This window comes from Lutjanus erythropterus, chromosome 24 (assembly GCF_056507025.1).
Source record: "Lutjanus erythropterus isolate fLutEry1 chromosome 24, fLutEry1.hap2, whole genome shotgun sequence".
Taxonomy (NCBI): Eukaryota; Metazoa; Chordata; class Actinopteri; order Lutjaniformes; family Lutjanidae; genus Lutjanus; species Lutjanus erythropterus.
In genome coordinates this window covers 12,336,128-12,358,508 of record NC_139340.1, presented here as the reverse complement: position 1 = coordinate 12,358,508, position 22,381 = coordinate 12,336,128, and the positions used below count along the sequence as shown (strand labels likewise).

At 38.4% G+C, this 22,381-nt stretch overlaps 1 protein-coding gene across 1 annotated transcript; it reads left to right on the top strand.

Moving 5' to 3' along the window:
- The first annotated feature begins 6,139 nt into the window (after window positions 1–6,139).
- On the top strand, window positions 6,140–11,744 carry en1b (engrailed homeobox 1b). The gene is made up of 2 exons (XM_084713904.1): window positions 6,140–6,965; window positions 10,991–11,744. Exons 1-2 carry the CDS (start codon window positions 6,425–6,427, stop codon window positions 11,308–11,310), a joined length of 861 nt encoding a protein of 286 aa, XP_084570030.1. The 5' UTR covers window positions 6,140–6,424; the 3' UTR covers window positions 11,311–11,744.
- The last annotated feature ends 10,637 nt before the right edge of the window (window positions 11,745–22,381 follow it).

Sequence of the window (22,381 nt, the reverse complement as noted above, 5' to 3'; positions counted from 1 at the left end):
CATGAAGCGAGACGGGTAATTCTGTTAACACAAGCCCAGCAAAGTGTCTGCATCGATTTAATTTGCCAATTACTTGACGGGACCCATTTATCACCACCTGAAGCTTTCACAAACTTCTCAGCAAGACGTAATAAGACCGAGGAGCAATCTGTCCCCGTCTTCTCATTAGGACTCTAAAGAGATCCCCCGAAGCTTAATTATTTATCTGCATTAATATCCCCTCAATTATTAATGATAGGTGAGCGTGTGTGTGTGTGTGTGTGTGTGAGGAGGCCAAAGATCAGCCCTCCTTTACCTCAGCCTCCCTCCTGATTAATGGATGAGGGAGAGGAGCCCTTCATGTATTATTACTGCAGAGAGCCTGGACCTCTGAGAGACAGACAGAAAGACACACAGACAGAAACTTTGTGAATGATAATCATCGTTTAGTATGCAAACATGTCCTCTGTACATTGCAGGCATTTCAATATTTTAAGGGGGCTTGTGTGGCAGAAAGTGAAGTGTCAAAATTCAAATTCATCCTTGTTTGTCATTTCTCTTTAACATTTGTCTCACATCACCACAAATCTGCTTAAATTTGACACCTGTGGCACAAAGTTCTGAAATGTCAAACAGTGAAAATATGGAAGACAGTTAATTAATTTCATGTTTCAGCTTAAAGCTGCTGTTTATTGCTGTTTTTGACTAGTTTTACGTCCTCATTGCTGCAGTTTAGATCTCTTAGACAAGTTCAGATATTTGCCATTATAACACTCTGACATTTTTAAACCAGCATAAGTTATTCTGCAGCAGTTTTAAATGAAAATGAAAATAAATTGTTGTTGGTTTTATTGGCTGTTGATGGCTTTTATGATGGAAGAAAAACATTTCATCCTGTTAACATGTCACTAAACTCCACTGATTAATGTTTCCATTTTGCTTTCTAATCTGTGTATGTCCTCAGTTATGGTGAAATTATCAGAAAAGCTGCTTCACTCTGACATCTAGTGGACAAACTCAGTACTGCAATGAAGAATTTGTTGAATTACAGGAAAAATATGAAAAGTTGTTATACATATGTGCCAGGTGTAATGTATTTTACCCAAAAAGTGTCTTCATGATGCTCCTGATTATTATTTTTGTTTTTTTAATATTTAAACCCAGTCCTCCAACCTTAGGATACAATCAGCTGGTAGAACCACAAGTCAGATCCCCACACAGATAGAACAAACTTCCTGATGATAATAAACACATCTAAACTTTAGCTAAACTCTAAACTCTCATGTGCCATTTCTCTAATTCCCCTACAGTATACTTTTATTTTCGTTATTGAATTTGGGGCAACTTATTACTGCACTGCAACAGCCCTATAACTGTATTTCTATTTGTTTATTTTTAGTCTGTTTGTCTGTTTGTAGTCTGTCTGTTTGTCTATGCTTTGTTTTTTTTATCGTGTTGTAGTGTATTTCTTCAGCTGTGTTTAAAAGGTGCTATATAAATAAATAAATAAAGTTTCAACCCCTCCACAACACCCAACCCCTTTCTCTCTTTCTTCTCATCTGTCTCTCCAATTATTATTTACATGCCTTTTAATTAATTAATATATGTGAATATTGGTGTAGACAAGTAAGCATGCATAAATATATATCTGTATTCATACGTGTGTATAGTTATCTATGTGTACATATGAATGAATGTATGGTTATAGCATTTTGTTAGTTTCATTAGTTCTTTCTGTTTGTATCACCAGGTGTATTAAATACAAAAAATAACAATTGCACTTACATGTAAATATAATGGACATCTTGTGGCTGTATTGAATTGTGGATTTATTGAAATAAAAGTATCCAAATGGAATATGTAATTTTGGCTAAATGAAAAAATGTACTGTATTTAAACTCAGGTTGCCACAATTTTCTTTTTCCATTCATTGCTATTTATAGTTCCTCTGTACAGGCAGCAAAAATTGGTAGAAAAGCACTAAACATATTTTATGTAATTTAGAATGCAAACTCAGTGGTTTATTTCTCTGTATAGTGTGTTGTATCTGCCATGTAGACTGAAAAATTAAGTCCAAAGTGAAAACAGGTCAGAAATACAAATGTCACTTACACATAAAAGTCACTAGATGTCGCCACAGTCCTATACTTGCTACTGACGCTCTGGTTTTCCAGATGTGGATACTTGAGCCAAGAGGTTCACACACTGTTCCACACCAGGAACATGCCATAAATACTTTATATCTACATATATACTTTAACTGTATTTAGCACATGATTTAAATTAAGTTTAGTCTAATTTAAGATGTCCTTATACTGAGGACAGGTGAGAATTAAACCTCTGCTCAGTAAACTTACACTTTATTTTTTCAAGCGTATATCAAACCCCATTAAAAACTTGCAACAGCTTCCTATGAGACATTCAACACCGACTGACTGCTGAACCAATAAAGCTGATCAGATGAGAATGGCCATTTTTCTGTGAGCTGACACAGCATGAATGAAAGCACCACTATTTCCCATCATCCTCCACTAGGTGACAGTACGAGCCTGCAGCTGCAGCCCTCTGAGACAGAAACCATCCAAACCTCCACAACTTTCCTGAGTATCATCACACTTCATTTTGTCATCTGAAGCCTGAAACATTTCATGCATATCTGACAGAAGTTGATTTTTTTAGCACACTTATCAGAAAAAAACCAAAAAAAAAAAACCAACAACACAGAGGAGCATCCTTTTACCATACCAATTAGAATATTGTTTATTATAAATGCAACCTTTTGGGATGAAAATATTATAATTCATTTGATTATTTATGCTTATATGATTAAAGTCAGTATTTTCTACCACATTGTGATGATGAAGCTGTTTTTTTTCAGTTTCAGAATGTTTAATAGGGCTTAGACAAAAACTAGACCCAAATATTCTGGGTAGAAGACATACATTTTTTGGTAAATCTGATTTATGAATCAAACAGCATCCTTGAGTAAATGTCTGAACTGGTTTGATTACTGAGAGGTGTGTTTTTCCCCACAATAAAAGCTAATATAGACCTGTGTGCAGCCCTGTAATACTATTTCATTAACTCCCTTTAAACAGGTATAAGTCTAATCTGTTTCGTTTTTAATATTAAACTAGATGCTGAAAAAACAGCAACTTTAAAACAAATGTATGTGGAAAATGAGGCTGAGCTTCAACAAAGTGATTCTCTAAACCTAAAATCCAGTGAGCATATTCCAAAAAACTGAACATCTGAGTCTAAAAGTCGAGAAAATACTCTCATTTCAGTTGAAGATTTAAGATTTGCTTTGATTTTTTTAGGTAAACGTATAAATATTGGTATTATTATTTTAGAAAAAACAAACGCACTCCTCATAGCGGTATGAAAAACAAAGTACAGTGAGGTTGATTAAAGATAAATGGGAGCAAATACACCACGTTACAAGAGTGTTGGCAGTTTTGGACACTTCTCTCAGGCTGTTCTTTTTGTACAGGCCTGTAATTTTGACCGGATTCTCGTCCAGATTAGAAGCGAGAATGGAGGCAAAAAAAGAAGAAAGAAATGTGAAGTGGAAAAATAAATCAAATGTAGAATATAGTGCAGTTGTTTGCAGAGATAGTTCCCCTTCATTTGGCGCCGGGGCTACATTGTTCCATCTAATCCTCCACACAGGAAGGAAATAATCAAGTGAAAGCCCATGATCATTCTGTATTATAGCAGCAGCTCTGGTGCAGCCTGCACACACACACACACTGTCATGCCTTTACTTCAGACAGCTTTTCAACAAGAGTCTCATCATAAACCGAGCGTGTGTCTATGTGTGTGTGTGTGTGTGTGTGTGTGTGTGTGTGTGTGTGTGTGTGTGTGTGTACCTGCTCCACTATATAGGCTACTCAATAAAACCGGGGCTGCGATCCGTCAGTGCATTTATCATCCTATTACGGCGACAAATCCGGCTCCCAATACATGAAAGGTAAAATGAATTACCAACGTTAAGCCGTCAATAAAGTCATTTCTGTAAATGGTGTCTCCGAGGGCCCCCGCTATTATTCAACAAGCTTTATCAGCACCTTGGAAATTACGCGGCTTGTAGCGCGGCCCCTGCCTCACTTTGATTAAGGGCCCTGCCAGGGACCGGTGACAGCGCTTTTGACTCGGGTTTTATTCAGCCCCGCTCCCCGTGATGAACACCGGGCTGATCGGGCAGAATGAAGACTAATTAAAAGCTATAAATTATCTTTTGCAGCCCCTCTCAAGGAGCCTCTCTTTGCGGCGCCAGATAAGAGCAGACTGAGTGCTCATTTACGCACAATGGCGCTGCGGCTAAACAGCATATTGATACTGTCCTAATTGGAATTTAATTAAGTAGCCATGGCTTCCCAGTCCGGCCTGTACTGGGATAAAGATTTCACTGCGGAGGTGTTAAACATCAACACGTCCCCACGTTCATGCTGTTGCTATTATGATTATTAATATTATTATTTCAAATCGCCAATTAAGAGCCTGATGGCAATTTTATTCTCATTCTGGAGATTTTTTTTTAATAAAACCACCGTGTATTATCGGGACACATTCCTGCTTTTTAGGCCTCATTGTGTTCTTAAAAACTTCATTTTTCACTCTTGTGTCGGTGCATACGACTGTCGTGTTGTTTCATCCTGCTGCCAAAAGCTGGGTTGTCTGAAATGTGGGTGTTTAAATCATTTAGATGCCTTAAATACAGAAGAAAGTCAAGGAAAGGAAAATAAAAAAAATGCAAATGACGCTGAAAATGAACCAAAAGACCTTTTTTAGAGACGTTTATCCTCAAGAAATACTGAGATTTTTTAAGTATACGTGTTCATGACATTCTGTTTCATGCATTTGTTGAAATATATGATGAATTTATAGGATTTTCAACACAAAAAACATCTACAACAAAACAGAAGCCCTCGCATGTACGACTGAATAAATGAAATAAAAGAAAAGATTCTGTAAAATGAGGAAGTAACGAGGAACAAGAAAAGAGGAGCCTCTCTCATGTTCTATCTTAAAAATAGCAATGTTTTATTCACATACGACCTTAATTTTAGACATATGTGGGCTAATTAATTATCTTTTCTGTGTTAGCAGTCAGAAATATGAAAGGAAATAAGTAAAAGCTTGTGAAAGTTATTTCGACTTTATGAAAAGAGGTAAAACACCTGCTCAATAATGAGCCTGGAGGCAGTGAGCATAGCCTGAACTAATATCAAATTTCTCATGAAGTCGTTTTAATTATGTCATTTTCTTATAAATTCATTACCAATTAGCATATAAGTGATTAGTCTATGAAACCCCAGAATGTTTCTTAGCAACGTTTCATTATTTTTTAGACATACTTAGGCCAATTAATTGTCTTTTCTGTGTTAGCAGTTGAAAATATAAGAGCAAATAAGTCAAAGCCAGTGAAAGATACTTTTGCATTATGCAAATACCTGACCTGTAACAAGTATCTATTTATGAAAATAAGTCAAAGCCTGTGAAATATATTTCTACATTATTCTATGAGGGAAAACACCTGCCAGTAACCTAAAGAGCCTTACATTAAAATTCAAATTCTCATTAAGTCGTTTTAATTTTGTTGCCAATTTTTAAGCTAATCTATTTAAATGTGCGTTTTTAAATGTTTTAAATGTGCATTACGCGTTTATTGTTGAGCCTTGTCATCTGTCCAGTAATGAGCCTGCAGCAGTGAGTTAGCTTACACTAATACCAAAATTCTCATAAAGTCATTTAAATTATCAAATTTTGTTCATAAATTAATCTCCAGTAAGCATATAACAGAAGAACAGTTTATAAAAAACGTTAATTTGGTTCAGAATATGTATTTAAATGACAATAACTCACTTTCTGTCGTCCTGTGTAACATTTTTAATGGTGGATAATATCTCGCTGTTGTTTTTGTTTTGCTGTGTACATGTGTGCGCACGTGCGCCTCGCCAACATTCGATCGAACTACTACGCGCGTTCTACGTGTGTGCGCGTGCTCGCTCGCGGCGCCTCCTGAGCGCCGATTGGCCGTCGTCAACTGTGACAGGGACGATCTCGGCACGCGATTGGTCCGCCGCGCGTGTGCACGCGCACACGTGGTTCCGTGCTGTTGTAAGAGAAAGAAAAAACACTTAACGGTTTTAGGAGAGTTTAGAAAAGACACAGATAGATATTATGCTGCACCGGGGAGAGGCAGGAGAGGCAGGGACACTGGTTATAACGTGGAGCTGCGCGCTATGTCAGGTCTCCGAAGGCTGTTAGGAGACGACATGTCGCCGCTGTAGGTGATATTAAAAATTAACACAGGTATTTATATTCGTTTTATTCCGTTTTTACATGCTGTCCGTCTAAATTGGATATCGAAGGGGGGCGGGAGAGCGAGCAACAAGTGGAGTTTGGCGTGGAGAGGAGAGGCCGAAATTTCTCACCAGCTATGGAAGAGCAGAAGGAGCCCAACAGCGGCCGGGACTCCACCGAGGAGGAGAGCATGTCCCTGTCGCCGAACCTGCCATCCCCTCCCATGATTTTACCCCACCACCAGGCCGCCCAGCAGGCCCACAGAACCACGAACTTTTTCATAGATAACATCCTCCGGCCGGACTTCGGCTGCAGGAAGGAGCCGAGCTACCGGAGCCAGACGCCGGGCAGAGAGAACGTGAACCCGCTGGGAGCGAGGCCGCCGCCGCCGCACACCGGCAGCCTCTGCCTGGACTCCAACTGCAGCAGCGACAGCACCTCGTCGTCGCCCTCCTCTTCTTCCTCGTCGTCTTCGTCGCCTTCGTCCAAGCAGAACTCGTCGAAACAGGGCGAAGCGGCGAGCAACGGGACTGGCAGATACGCAGACAGCCCCTCGTCAATTATGGTTATGAGTGGCAGCAATGGAGGGTCTCAGTCCATCACTTCAAAGGACAGCCAGCCGCTGTTGTGGCCCGCTTGGGTTTACTGTACACGGTACTCGGACCGGCCCTCATCTGGTAAGGCGCTAGTAGTCCCCGAATTATACCGCCTGGGGTGTGTGAGTGCTGGGGAACTTTGTTGGGTTGACTCGGTCCTCCTCCACAGTGTTAAACTTCATCTAAAAGTTATTCAGAGAGGAAGTTTAAGTTTGGCATTGTATTATTTAATTTTCTGCCAATGTGGCTTTAATTCAACTAATCAAAACACTGGATTTTTTTTTTAAAATAGGAGGCCAGTTTGCAATAAAACACGTTATTAAACAGATATAACCTAAATTTAAATTATTATGACATGAAAATACAGTGTACAGAGCAAGCATAAGGTCACTGAACGAACCAACACCGCTATTTCACATATTTACACACACACACACACACACACACACACACACACACACACACACACACAGATATAAAATAAGTGCTATGAAAGTGCATTATGGTGTGTAGTGTCTCGCATTTGTTTGTGTATTTATTATAGGCCTGTTAAAAAAAACAGCATAATTTTCAGTGTAGTTTAGTGTGCAATTTTATCACATGGTGACAGGTTTTTACATAATAATGCAACATTAGGACTCCGTCTTGCGCAAATTTAGTGTGTTTTTGTTGTGTGACAATAACAATACTCATTTTGACCTTTGTGACTTCATCAGCAAGGACTGTATGTTCAATAAAATATATCGAAATGTGATAATTATGGAAAAATATCACAGTTAAAGTAATACTAGGCGGCAGAATTTGGGTTTTGTGTGCATGAAGAACAGCATGGCTCGTATAACGTTTTAGTAGACATATACCCTTGTATTATAAAAAATATCAGGAATGTAAGTATTATTTAACTGTAATTCAACTGGACAAATATAGATATGACTTTTAAAAGACTATAAAACAACCTCACATCATCACAGCCTATAATACTTCAGCCAATTCATTTCAAAATAAAAAATAGTATATTATTCCAGAGAGCTGTTTTCCCCGTTTGACCTAAATGAAAGTCTTATTATTATTATTATTATTATTTCAAAATGCAGTGTTTAATAAGTTTTCTCGATTATGTTCTGCAGTATTAGGACTTTACAGTGATTTGAAAACTAGCCTATATTAAATAAAGGTAATGTACGGATGTGTTGGATGGAATGGGCCAGAATCTCCTCAACCATTCTGCTTTATTTTTTTAAAACATCATGAGAGTTTACCACAATCGGTCTGGCTAATATTAGAGAATGCCTTAACCTACTAGATTTTAATTGCATGTATTCGCTCAAAATCCTGCTGCCTTTTAACCTGAGAGTGTGAGCTGATATTAGTCCTGAGTGTGATTCGTTCAGCGTTTGGTGGCACAATTGGAGAGCTTACACGGATGCAAAAGCTTGCAATTTAAAGCTAAAAGAGGACAAAGCGTGTTATTAAATAATAATTAGCCTATAATTAAAAAAAATAAAAAATACAGAGCAGAAAATAACGTCTGAACTCGAGGCTTGTGTGCATAATATAATCAATATCATGTTTAAACTAAATTATGAAGAATAATATATATTAAGGTTGTTTCCAAACGTATTTTGTTCTGTTTAGTACATCGCTGATGGTGATAATGTTATTTACTAGGTTTGTACTTGTGATGTGCTGTTAAAGTGAGGAGGGATGAAGGTCAAAGGGCCTCCCGTTACTTTTTTATTTGTTTGCTTTTCTTGGCCTGTACTTTAAGCCTATCGGTGATGTTTATTGTGCCTTCTTTCTGTTTCATTTTAATTGTTTGGTAGCTATACTGCATATAATTGACGGTCATCGTGTATCAGTCGTGTATGACTGCAGCATGCATTGACTGCAGCGTCTCAAAATCACCGCTCCTGCTCACAGTACAGACATTTAGCCGCATGCACATCCTGCGTTTAGCTGTGCAGTCACCGTCACATTCTCGCTCCTCAGCTATATTTGATGCATCTCGGCCAGATTACCGTCAACACAGCGCTGCAGCCATGTTTCTATGATGAAGTAATCACCGGCCTGGACGCGTTCCATTCCACTGTAGCTGCAGCAGAATTTGTGAGTTTTTGCAAAGAGCTCTGTGATGATGTGAACCTGTGAAGTCTGCAGTGGGACTCTTGTCAAAAGCAACTTATTTTCAGATGAGCCGTGGCAGCGGGCTGCTGCTTGTTTTGGCGAGGCGACGAGTCAGATGTCACACGGGCCCGTGTCAGACTTTACACAAAGGCCTGTCTGGATCTAATGTACCAGACTCACACACCAAAACCTCAGCGAGAGACTTATTGTTTATATACATTTCTTCGGTTTCTGTCTGGACCAGGGCGTAAAATTAGCACCACCCCACACACCAAAAAACAATTGTAGTCTGCTGATTGGCTGCAATTTGAACAGTCACTCGCGATTTGACCGGTGGACAAAATAAATCATTTTGAACCTGGTCTCAACCATTTCTGTCCACAAAAACTCTGATTTTAAAATTTTAACCATATAAGTGTGACGCAGGAAATTAATCTGATTACATTCAAATAAGCCATGAACACACATCTGTGACCTGAAAAGGCCAGATTTAATATTAGTTAATATTAGCTGAAAAGTAATTAATAATAATGCGTTAAATGCATGGCTTTGTAACCTCATGTTGTATGGCGTGGCGGAGGAAAAAAGGGCTATATTAAGACATATATATATAATAAGCAAAATATGCAACATTTTCCTTAAGAAAAAAACAACAATGCATAGACTCTTATAAACATAATCCCTCTCAGTCTGCGTGGTGCTGTTTATGTATGCAGACTCTTTCCTCTGCATGCATTTTCTCATTTTCTTATTATTTTGCTGTGTGCTGCAAGCTTTACAAACCCAAAAACCTCGGTATTTGACGTCCTGGGAATGAGACTCAATAATCAACCTTCCTTCTGGTGCGTTTACGGACATTTCAGACAATTCTTACTGATTCTACCTTTGAAAGGAGAAAAAAAAGAAAAGAAAATGACTGTAAAATGACTGTTTCTATTGATCTGCTTTTGCCATTTACACAGTGCATTGAGTCAGCAGCCTGGCAGGAGTGTAATTTTATACTGTGGCATTTAATTGTGTTGTAAAGGTTGCATTGAATAGCTTTAGGTTTTCACATTGGATGCTGGTTGTAACCAAATCCTGGTTTTAAGGCCAATAGCAAGCTGTGGTTTTGATGTAATCCATATTGAATGCAAAACATTAATGGGTAAAACAGATGGCCTTGAAATAATAAAAAAAAATCAAATGAAAAGAGCATTTAGTACAAAACCACAGTACAAACATTACAAACAAGTATGATACAAAACAGTATCAAAAAGCAGTACATCAGGACAGTGCAGCGTGCACCAAAACACAGTAATAAATACACACGACCATGAAAAACTTATACAATACAACAGAAAATGATATGTGGCGTTCAAGTAACCTTAATGAGTTCAAACTGATGCACATACTCAAGCGAAGAGTCAAGCATATGAGGCTGAAATATAATATTAAAGGAACTTTCACATTTTGTTGATTTTGGAGGCCACTGAGGACAGAAGCGGTGGCGCTTCCATCATAATAACCACAAAACATGACGTCAAAAATAAAATTATCTAAATAAAAAATCTCCTCCTCTTCACTGTAACTTTGGCTGGGAAAAAAAATGTAAACACTTCCATCTGATTTCAAGGAGAACCCGGCCCTTTGGCAGGCATTAAAAATAATTACACAGAAATAGCCAATCATCTCGATTTGCTTCTGAAGGTCACACAGGCATCAGCATTAAACTGAGACTGTTTTATAACTACTTAAAAACTCCTTGTAGCTTTAAAAATCTAATGAAGAAAGCACATTTATTCTGCGTGTCTGCAGAGTGTCTTGTGAGCTGACCAAATCCTTCCCATCAGGCCAGTTTGGTGACCTACATCTGATCATATCGAGCACATGATAAGGCGCAATCATCGCTCATCACTGAGACGCTTAGTCGATATAAGCAGCGCGTTTGATGCTCCAGCCGTAGAATAACCATTTTATTTCCATTGTTGTTTGCACACCAGGCCCGAGGACACGGAAACTGAAGAAGAAGAAGAACAGCAAGGAGGACAAGCGGCCCCGGACAGCGTTCACGGCCGAGCAGCTGCAGAGACTGAAAAACGAGTTCCAGGCCAACCGGTACATAACGGAGCAGCGGAGACAGTCTCTGGCCCAGGAACTCAACCTGAACGAGTCCCAGATTAAAATCTGGTTCCAGAATAAGAGGGCCAAGATTAAAAAGGCCACCGGCTACAAGAACGGCCTGGCCCTGCAGCTCATGGCCCAAGGACTGTACAACCACTCAACGACCACCGTGCAGGAGGACAAGGACGAGAGTGAATAAATAATGATGGGCCCGGACATTATTCATGCTGAGGGACCTGACTCTTTTGGCTTTTGGAGAAAAAAAAAATGAACTGGAAGTGGGGGAAACGCTATTTAAAAACACAGATTTCTGTTTATGGTAACAGTATATGGACATAATTATATAAATGAACGATCGTTATTAAAGTTTATATAGCCACACTGCAGTTATCATGTTGTATACAGTATATTTAATTTCAGGCTCATCTCTCATCCTGGATCTTTTCACCCATTGTTTTGTTTTTTTGTTTTTTTTGTTTTGTTTTTTTAGGATGTCCAATTGGCTCTCGATAGGTTTTTGTGCTCCCCCATGGTTGCGCCATATTTTCCTTCAACACATCAGTCCGCAGACTCAAACAAGCCAAAGATTTTAATATGTTCACATGTAGTCTGAAATAAAGAAAGAGAACGGTAGATGGATGGGCTACTTTTTTCTTTCTCTCACTCGTTTACACAGATAACGCAGGATAAAAACGCTTTTTTGGGTTTAAAAAATAAATAAAACCTTTTAATCAATATAAGTAAGGCGGTAAAAATCTTATTTATATGGCACCTTTCAAAACAAAGGCTTCACAAAAGGATAAAAGGTTAAGAAAAACAAAAAATGAGCACACACAAAAACTGCAAAAATATGCAGTTTATATAGATTTATTATTATTATTATTATTATTATTATTATTATTATTATCATGTGACTGAAACCACACCAGGAGCATGGCTTTGACTGGACTTCCAGTAAAATAAATAAATGCCATATGAACATAAAATAAGGATATAAAAGAGCAGGGAACTTTAAAGTCACGTCGCAAATGTAAAGGGGCAAACCGTAAATTAATAACAGGCTTTTAAATTCTTTCTGACCATATGGTTATACACATATGGATTATTTAATTTTTTTTTTATCTTTTTGATATTTCAGAGAGGTGATGGGGCAGAGACTAAAATAGGCTGCAAAAATATAAAACACACTCTTGTGCGGACACACACACGCTCTCACACACTCAGTTCCTGTTTCACAGTTCACGTTTCACACTGTATAATCAGACACTACTTGTTTTACCAGAATGGATAACATTTCACCTTTTAATCTATTCTGAGCATTTAGCAGATTTAACACCTCTGCTACACTTTCAATCTCTTGTAGGAGTTTTATAATGACGTTATTCAGCCTCTTGTCTCTCTTCTGCTTTAGTTTAGGGAGAAACATCCTCCTCTTTCCTACATTTGGCCTGTTTGGCCTTGTGTGACCTCAGGTTCAGGTTTGATAGAGCCTGGCTGTGAACTCTGTGACATGGCTTGTGTGTGTTTGGGAGTGTGTGTGTGAGTGTGTGTGTGACTCCAAGGTCAGCAAGAGAGCAGACAGACTTAAGGGTCTCTGCATAAATTTGTCTGATTTTGTGGAAGTTATTTGCACTATTTAGCTGTTAGGGATGGGAGTTTTTTTAATTGTTGTTTTGGCTATTTTTGAAGAGGAACCTGGAGAAGAAAAAGCACTAACTTCAGATAAAAACACTTGCGTAATTTAAATTTTACTGGGGTGAAAAACAATGTTTTAACCCCCATAATCTCCAGCAATGTGGTACAAGAGATACATATTTATTATATTATGCTGTAGGTCTCAAACTGATGTAAATTAGACTCCGATAAAACTGGATAATTATTTAATATTCTTTTTTTAATATATTTTTTTTATTGATTATAAAAGGAAAAGAAGAAAAGCAGGCATACAGACACAAACACACTTCATGGGACATATGTGACAGAGCAATGTATCACCCTGCAATATTTTCAATATTAGTCCCTTTAACAGTAACAGCATTAACTAATATATTCACATTATTGGTTTTGCAAATGGCTGATTATTTCATGTTCAAATTATTTCAAGTTGATTATTTCTTCTATTTGAGTTTATGAAAATAAAACCAACAATGTATTTATATTAGTGACAAAAAAAAATAACAGATCCATGTTTAGGATTATTTTTCTTTCTTATTCTTCCTTCCTTTGTGTCTTTCTTGACATCTTGCCCTTATAGTTTTCATTTGGGATTACTTCCCCTAACATCATCCGGTTTAGCTCCATGTTTACACTGATTCTGACTAATATTCAGTGGGAGTAATCTTGATATTTTTAGGCAAATATAAAGTCCCAACCCATCCTCCTATTGCAAAAATGGCCCTTAACAAGCCATCTTGTGTAAAACGAGGCTTAATAAAAACGTCCCATAAGGTCAGGATTTATTTCCAAAGCTTATAATATTTATGCCGATTTTTTGCCATGATAACATAATCCAGACTTTTTTTCTAGCACGTATTAAAACGCAGGAGGAGAGACCTCACCTTGATTTTATGGTTAAATTTGTGAAAAAGTGAATGACCTATGGCGGACGAACCCCGGGGAAACTCTTAATATGCGGGCCCGTGCTCTGAACCAGCCGCACAGACAAACTGCCGTGATTTATATGATTTCTGTTTGTTCGGCTACGTCGCTTCTATAGGCTACAACTGATGGCGAATTGGATTATTTAATTAAGAGCTAACAAGCCTGCAGAGGTCTGCAGCAGCAGCGGAGGAGTTCACGGCCTCCGCGTTTCAGGCTTTTTAATTATTTCAAGTGTTGCTGCGTTTGTGTTCAGCTCTGCCTATAGAGCACAGATTTAATAAGCGCGCACACAGCACAGCCTGTTAATAATTGATTTCAGTAATGACGAGCAGGGACTCGCTGTTGGTCTATAGGCAGGTTCATTCTGCGGGTTTCAGATTGCATTAAGGCTCCATCTTTAAAATTGACCCGATTTATTTATGTTGCCTATTTATGAAGATAAGTGCGCTGTGCAGACAATATTGCGCCTGTTAATGAGTGCAAAATTGAACTGTATTGAATTAAGAAAAATACTTAAAGGCATAATGTGCAAGATATTACTATAAAAAATACAATGTATTTCCTTATTTTCTCATTATTTTTCCTTGTTCGGGACGTTTAACACAAAGCCTCGGTATTTGAAGACCTGGGAATGAAATTCAACAATCAACCATGTGTCTGGTGCGTTCAGGAACACCTCGGACAAATCCCACACGTTTAAATCACAAAGTGGGGTTAAAACCACAATATAGCGAAATATTACTTAAAAAAAAAAAGTTCATAGCTCATGTATGGATTCCAGTTTTTCACACTGTATTGCAGACAGGAGCAGAGCCAAGCTTTGGTGTCTTAAAAAAAAAAGGCTGTCAGGCCTCCATACAGCATCTAAAGCTCCAGGGGCCCTTGAGGGGGTTACCTGGGGGACCACAGTGATATTATTAATAATATAGATTAATTTAATGTCACTCTTCAATGAAATTTATGAATGAATATTCATAAGACTTTATTAAAGTTGGACACTAAATCTAATTTAATCTAAAGATCATCAAATGGGTCTAATGTATCTATTTCTATCTGTTTTAAAAGGTGCTACAAATATAAAGTTAGTATCATTTGGTTACAGAAAGCAGTAGTTTTAATACACCAGTGGTTCCCAACCTGAGGGTGAGATCCCACCAAAGAGGTCACCTGATAAATCTAAGGGGTCGTGAAATGTTGTGCGTTGCAGAACTTCTTCTATCTTAGTGCTCCGTAAAAAAAAACATGCAGGAATTTAGTGGAATCAGCTAATCTTGTCTACTTAACTTAACATAAATGTACAAGTTTTATTTATTCAAGTTAATTCAACTTAAAATTTCTAGTATTTTTTTTAGAATACTCCAGAACTTACAAACATGAGCTCTTTGCATGTGACAGCTTTTGTGTTGAATGAAGCTCTGTACCGAGTCCGATCAACTCATAAAATTAAGCACACTTCTTTGAGGCATATTTGGGTTTATTCTTCTCCAGAATATCTTCTATTCTTTTCCTTATTAATTACTGTATACTAGTACCTCCTCTGACCTCTAAAATGTATTCAAATGAAACAATATTGGAGAGAAAAATCAGCCTTGGGTTGAACTCACAACATATGAACATGTGCAAACTGATGAGCGGTCGTAAAGCTTCAGTTTAAGGGGTCAACAAGGTCGGGAAGCAGTGCTCCACACCACAAAAAGTATTTTCATTAACCACCTTCAAGTATTTTTAATCCATTTTGTTGTCTTCAGGAATTAAATAAGAGGTTGTTGTCATTCTGTTTAGACAACACGCACACAGGCCTAATGTGTTTCTAAATCCAGCCTCTGTGCCATCTGGCCTGCATGTGTGAACAGAGGTGAAGAGGCTGCCTGCCTGGCTCTTCACGGTCAGCTAACCCCACAGCTCTAATATTATAATGATAGTTCCATTCCCCGCTGTGAATGCGGAAGAGGATCCGGTGACAATGTATTTAAAATTCATACAATTATGAAACAGCGAGAGGATTTCTCCTCTTCCCTCCTCCCACCTTGTCATTTAGGAAGCCGAGGGTTTATCTGTAAAACAAAGAAAAGCCAGGGATCGTTTGCATAGTTAGCATAGTCTGCCTCGCAGGCACAATATGGATTTAATTTATATGCAAATGAAAGCAATAAAAGGAGAATACACACTGGAAATCTCTGCCGTTTAAAAGGGGAGAGGAGTTGGATTCAGAGCAGGTAGCACTCGCATGCACAAAACGAGGCATTATCAGAATCAAGCAAGAACAATGTTATATAATATGAAGAGGCTGCACTGCTGCATAAGCCATGCACCACTGCAAACTCCCTAAAGTTTGCTTCAGTTAAATAAGATTTTTTTTATGGGGAAAGTCACATTCAGGACGCACCAAATGCAGCAACACACACGATCCAATAAATCTTATAAAATACGATGCACTGCAGGTTAAACTATCCATCTGCATATTAGCTGATTGCAACATTAAAATAATTCTCATATGCTAAGACACCAGTAATAAAAAAAAACAATAATACAATAGACATGATAATTTAACATTTTTCTAAGGGTCTTTCTGCATAATGAGACACTTTAAGTACTGATCTGGATTTTTACCTGAGAAAATTTCTACTTTTACTTCAGTTAAAGATCTGCATTCTTGGTTGAATAACTCTATGTACATATTTGTTCTAAAAATGATTATTTCACTTCTTCATCACATTAAATCACATGTTACTGTGCTATAAACAACCAAACTTATATTTCTTTGTAGCATTCCACAGCAGGGTGACAAATTAAAGGAAAACATAAAAAAAAAAAGTTTAATGTTTCCACATGTGTCGCCTGTCTGTGACATTACCAGACAAATAATAATAAATAAATTTTTATAAAATCTTTACGACCTAATGTTGCCCAAGAAGCTGCTGGTGAGCATTAACATTACCGTTAACCGTTTTGAGTGCAAACATTTATATTAATGAGTTATACTTTTAATTAGCTTAATAAAATCTTGCATTTAAGCATCAGGGAATTTTGTTGTGGCAACTTAAATTACTTGGTTTTGATCAACTTCATTTACTGTGAAGTGAAGTGAAACCAAACCACAGCAAACAAGTGGAGTTAGTCAAAATAAATGACCCAACACAAGTACACTAAGTTGGACCAACAGAATCGCTTCATGCTGAAAGGAAGAAAGAGATTTAGTTGTGTTGAAATACTTTCCATGATTTAATTAAGTTAATTCAAAGAGTTTTTTTTTTTTTTTTTTTTTTTTTTTTTTTTAGTGTAATCTGGTGACCTTGAGTGAAATCAGAAGAAGAGGGGTACTGGGAGAGAGAGGCAAAGCGAAAACAGAAAGAAATTGAAATGATTTAAGAGACTAGCATGTTTAAAATGGTTATTTACACAATATTATCATGTGTATTACTAATATAATATCAATGGCCCGAATATCACAACATCACTAATTCTTTTGACCGTCAAGCTTAAATGCATATGATACAAAGAAAGGACAAAACTTCATCAGGTCACATTTGTACATTTAGTTAACTTTTAACAAAAATCATACAGGACTTTAGTGGAATTAACTAATCTTTTCTCATTAATTTTATTTTGTTTTATTTATTGAAGTTTATTCAACTTAAAATTTCTTGTCTTATTTTCAGAACACTTCAGAACTCATAAATGTGAGTTCTTCTAACTTGAAGTCTTTTGACTTGAAATGATGAGTTGAATGAATGAGTTCAATAAACTCATTAAACTCAGTTTCTTCAAATTAACATGATCAGCATAACAGCAGACTTCCCAGCATGCACTGTTTGGGAGTTAAAACATGAGCTTATTGAACATGTTTTCTTAACTGAATAAATATTAAATTTATTTCATTAGAAAAGTTTATTTGTTTCGACTCATTACTAAATTACATCAGCAGTTTATTTTTACAGTGACATTATATAAGATGTACACAGTACGACACAAACTGGGGTCCCCCTCAGAAACATGCCGGCTAACCACCTGTCATTCAAACAAAGGGGGGGTTTGACCTCACCAGCCGATGCAAATCAAGTGTTAAGAGCGTTGTTTATTTTGTGTGATACACGCTGCTCGAAAATACATGTCAACACGGAAGTAGAAAAGCTTTTCTTGGATAAACAATTACAGCTACAGAGACAGAAACACACACATACACACACAATGAGATGCACCCATGCAGAGACATACAAGCATGTGCAAAAAGGCAGGAAAAGAGAGCCTGGGCTTACACACAGACCCATTTAAAAGAGCTTCTTAGATCACTACGCTGTGACGGTGCTGGTGCTAAGTAGAGAAGTTTAGAGTAATTCCCTCCCAGCTGCTGCCTCCATAATGGGAGGAGAGAAGAGGGGAGGAGGGAGACAAAGACAGAGAGAGGTCCTTCATGTCTCTTCTTCAACTTTTTTCCTAAATTACTGTAGATGCCCAGTTGGTGCCACATCAGCTTGCCCTTTGGATCCAGAGTGCATACAAAATTGCACAATTTGCCACACTGTGCACAAAGCTATTCGTGCTTATTTTCCTCCTGAACTAACATGTAGAAAATTATGTGAGTGACATTATGCAGCTCATTCAGCTGTATGACGCAACACAGTATTCATCTCTTTCATTAAACACGTGTTTTAATCAAGCGTGTCAGCAGTGAAGAGACGTCTTTGGCGTCCTGTAAACAGCCACTGCAACTTTCTTTGCAGTGCAACTTCTTTATTGTTTACATACATTTTTTACCATTTTACTAAATGATAAATAGAAACACAGCATGTACAGAGGAAGTGATATTGTGGATTTAAATTATAAACAAAACAAAGTAAAAGCTGCATTTTTATTCACCAAAGAGCTTGGGTGCTCTTCTGTGTGCTTACCATTACTATTTTTTTAGTGAAATCAGTAATAATAAATTCATTTATAAATCAATACGTCTACATATATCATTTTAAGATAACTGAACCACACCAAACTGCACAAATGCCACTAGCTAGAGTCAAAATCTTTATGTTAGCTAATGGAAGCTAGCAGGAGCTGCTATGTAGCCAGTTAGCACCTGTTAGCTAAAATAACAATGCCAACATAATTCTGACTTGACTGCATACAAACACCATCCTTTGCTTATTTAGTTTAACCAGGCTGCACATGCTCCCTACCTAATGGACTCACTCAGCATCAAAGTGGAGAGACAGTGTTAACATTAGCTTTTTAAAACAGTTACTTCTTCTACTACCTCTTCTGCATTTTTATTTGCATTTTGCAGAGGAATCTCATAGCTTTCTGACGACAGTAGCCTCTCTAAACTGATGCTAAAAGAGATTTAGTTATGTGTCTACGTACTGTGTTTATTTACAGCAGCAACCGCACAGCTGATTCGAAATTTGACAGTGTTGTTGCTCTAGCTAACAAGCTAAATGGCTAAACCTGGTAGAAGCTGTAGGGCTTGCTAACTTAAGAGGCAGGAAGCATGGTGGATTAATGCCATTAATGCCATAAAACATTTTTTTAATACTAAACTTTTTGGGGTTCCTTAGGTTAGCTCACTAGCTAGCCTGACGTGCTATAGCTTTCTTGTTTTAGCTTTGTAGCTGGCTGTTTCCTTGTGACAGAGAGTGCAGTTAGACCACAGATTAACCAGATTTAGATGCCTTTTTCACAGAACATATGTATTTCTTCCACATAATCATTTCTTAAATGGTAAAACAGATGGCAAAAGGTCCGATATGACATTTTTGTCAAGAGGAATGAAAAAATATAAATTCCAGCTGTAACTCTGGTGATGAGGAGGAAGTGTCGCACATCACTTTGCTTAAATATTATTGGTTTGTCTGTGAACCAATGAGAGGTCAAGTCCTCTTTGCACTCTACTTGGAATAACATATGCAGAGTGTGCGTGTATGTGCGTGTGTGTGAGCGTATATGTCAGACCAATCAGCTTTCAAAGAAACTCTAAGAATGATTCTCAAAACGTTTAACCCCGAGTGTTTTTGTTTCACGAGTACACAGAGATCGGTTCTCACCACGGGGAGGTTTACTCATGACTTATTGGGAGCTGTCAACTGGACTGTCTCAGAGAGACACACACACGAACACAAACAGACAAAGGTGGCATTGAGAGGGAACCTCCCACAATGCAGCTGAGCGTCCAGGGGGCTCTCTGCTCCAACAGCCGTGATTTCACCGAGCTAAATCCAGATTACATGGAGGATATACACAGCGCCACTTGTTTACTCTGCCCGTCAGGGGGTGATTTGAGGGGGTGCGATGCGGAGAGGGTGGAGAGGGGCATCACTAACACACTGTATATAATGCTCAGGCCAAAAGCCAGGGGGAACTTTCTCCATATTTTGGGTCGTTTCTTGTTGTTGCTGTTGTCGTTTTACATTTGTAACACTGTGAATCTGTGTAAAGAAATCAATTCTTTTAAAAACATGAATCTATGAATATAACGATGGTTCTTTGCATCATAAAGTCAACCTCAGATTTCCCAGAGGCTCCGTTTTCCAAGGATCCAACATCCACTCAAAGGCCGGTTTCCTTCTCTGTAAAAACTGCAATTTTTCCTATGGAGTTGTAAGTGCTTTTAGTCTATGTTTTGGGAATAAAAAAGGACTGGAATTACATAAATCAAATGTCATATTGTGATGAAAATGAGTTTTTTTGTTCTTGTGAACTCAATCTTCCTCAAACAACTATATATATATTTTTTTTATAGATGATCCAAAGGAAAGGATGTAATTTTCCAATGTATAGCGTGCTACTGAGGAGGCGGCGCAGTTGAGGACAGTTATTGCGCTCTAATTAAAAAGGAAGCGTCAGGAAATGACAGTGCTCCTCCAGCCACAGCTATGTGGCAGACAACACTTCAATTCAGGCTGCTGCCGTGTTTTTTAATCTGCTTCGTCTGTGTCAAAAGAAGTCATCACAGGCAGCACATTAATCAGGGGGTGAAGTCAGACTGCAAAACAACACAGAGGTGCAGAAATACAAGGAAAAGATGTGTGATTTAAATCCTTTTCAGGAGAATAGTGCCTTTTAAAAAAAAAAAATGCCCCCAGTCTGCACAAGCAGAGAGGAGCACCAGCACAGAAGCTAAGCCATGTACTGCTGTGGACAGGGTCAGAAACAAAACCACTCAAAACAGGTTCACTGAAAATAATTAATTGTACGCTACATTTAGCACATTCTCACCGCTTTACTCAACCATCACACGGCCTTTTCTGACCGTAACCTGTCGTTATATAAGCCTAATATCACTCTCTCCAAACCAACCAAACTCCATAGTCGATATCTGTAATTTTACCTTGCAGATCATGGGAGTTCCTGCCTCGATCTGTTAGTTAGTTTGCGTTATTGTGTGACTTTCGTGCTTTAAAAGTCTAGTTCAGATTCACCAAAGTCATGCAACAACACAAACTAACTACCAGACTGAGGCAGCATTACACCAGCAACTCCTGTAATCTTTGAGATGAAATGACTAATTTTGCCAATGGATTTTTGTTGAGTGAGAGAGAGCAATATTCGTCTTATATAACATCAGTTTCAACTCTTTCCGTTGACTGTAGATATGAAGAAACACAACAAAATGATGCATGTGATGTAAAACCTACACTAAATCTCATGGTGAGTTTCTGATAGAGGCGTGTACACACACACACACACACTGACTTATACACACACACAAACACAGTGAGAACAAAGGCAAGGACACCTGGGATTCCCCCTGTTGTATGGGTGGTCACATGCACCTCTGCCTCTTCTTCATGCCTTCCACATGTGGAAGCACTTTATCTTCCCACTGCCTCTCTCGGTCTCTGTCTCCGTCTCGCCTCTGCCCTGCGTGTGTGTGCGTGTGTTTGTGTGTGAACCACTTCACTTGAGGAAATCAAGAAGAGGATGGTCCTTGATGAGAATAGTGATTTAACTTACTCCCACCTCCCTTGAGAGGTATTGCGCTTCAAAAAAAAGAAATTTTCTATCCGAGCCTGTTGTGTTGGTCAACTCAGCCGTCAAGTGATGAGAATATCGACACCACAGCTGTCCGCGTGAACCCAGCAGATCCAGACCCAGCTAACACTTCAACATGGAGCGCTGTGTTGAGTGACTTGAGTATTTGCTGTTTTAGTGTGTGTTTTTTTTTTTTAAATATTTGTGGGTTTATTTTGTAAAAATGAAACAATAGCTGACTTATTTGTTGTCCGTCTGCCTGGCTACCCTCTCACCCTCTTCTCACACTTCAAAAGCAGATGCGCTTGTGGAGATCTCCCTCTCCTCTCCTTTCTCCGCTCCGTCTTTCATCGCGGCGGCCCGGAGGTGATGCGGGGAAGCGATTAGTCATATTCGATTTACATACGGCTGTCACGGGCTCCTCCAGGCTGAGCACTGATGTCATCCATGCGTGGGGCCCTCTGTGGCCACCCTGCGTATGGGAAGACTTCTCGCTGTCAGGGGGGGAGAAAACCTTCCCCCCCGATGGGAGCACTATCACTGTTCAAGTGCAATGATGAATGTGGGGCGGCACTTTGTGTCTGCGTGTATGTGTTTGTGCAACCTGTGAAACCTGTGCATGTGCTTACACTGAAATTAAAATCATCTACAGGCCAGATTTCAGGGTGAACTGTCCTTTTTAAAAACAGGCCGCAAAGTGAAATAATATT

Bases quoted from the DNA above. Each gene is read 5' to 3' on its own strand.
- en1b (XM_084713904.1), top strand. From the start codon at position 6,425: ATGGAAGAGCAGAAGGAGCCCAACAGCGGCCGGGACTCCACCGAGGAG. The intron at 6,966-10,990 runs GTAAGGCGCTAG...TTTGCACACCAG, and splicing joins CTCGGACCGGCCCTCATCTG to GCCCGAGGACACGGAAACTG.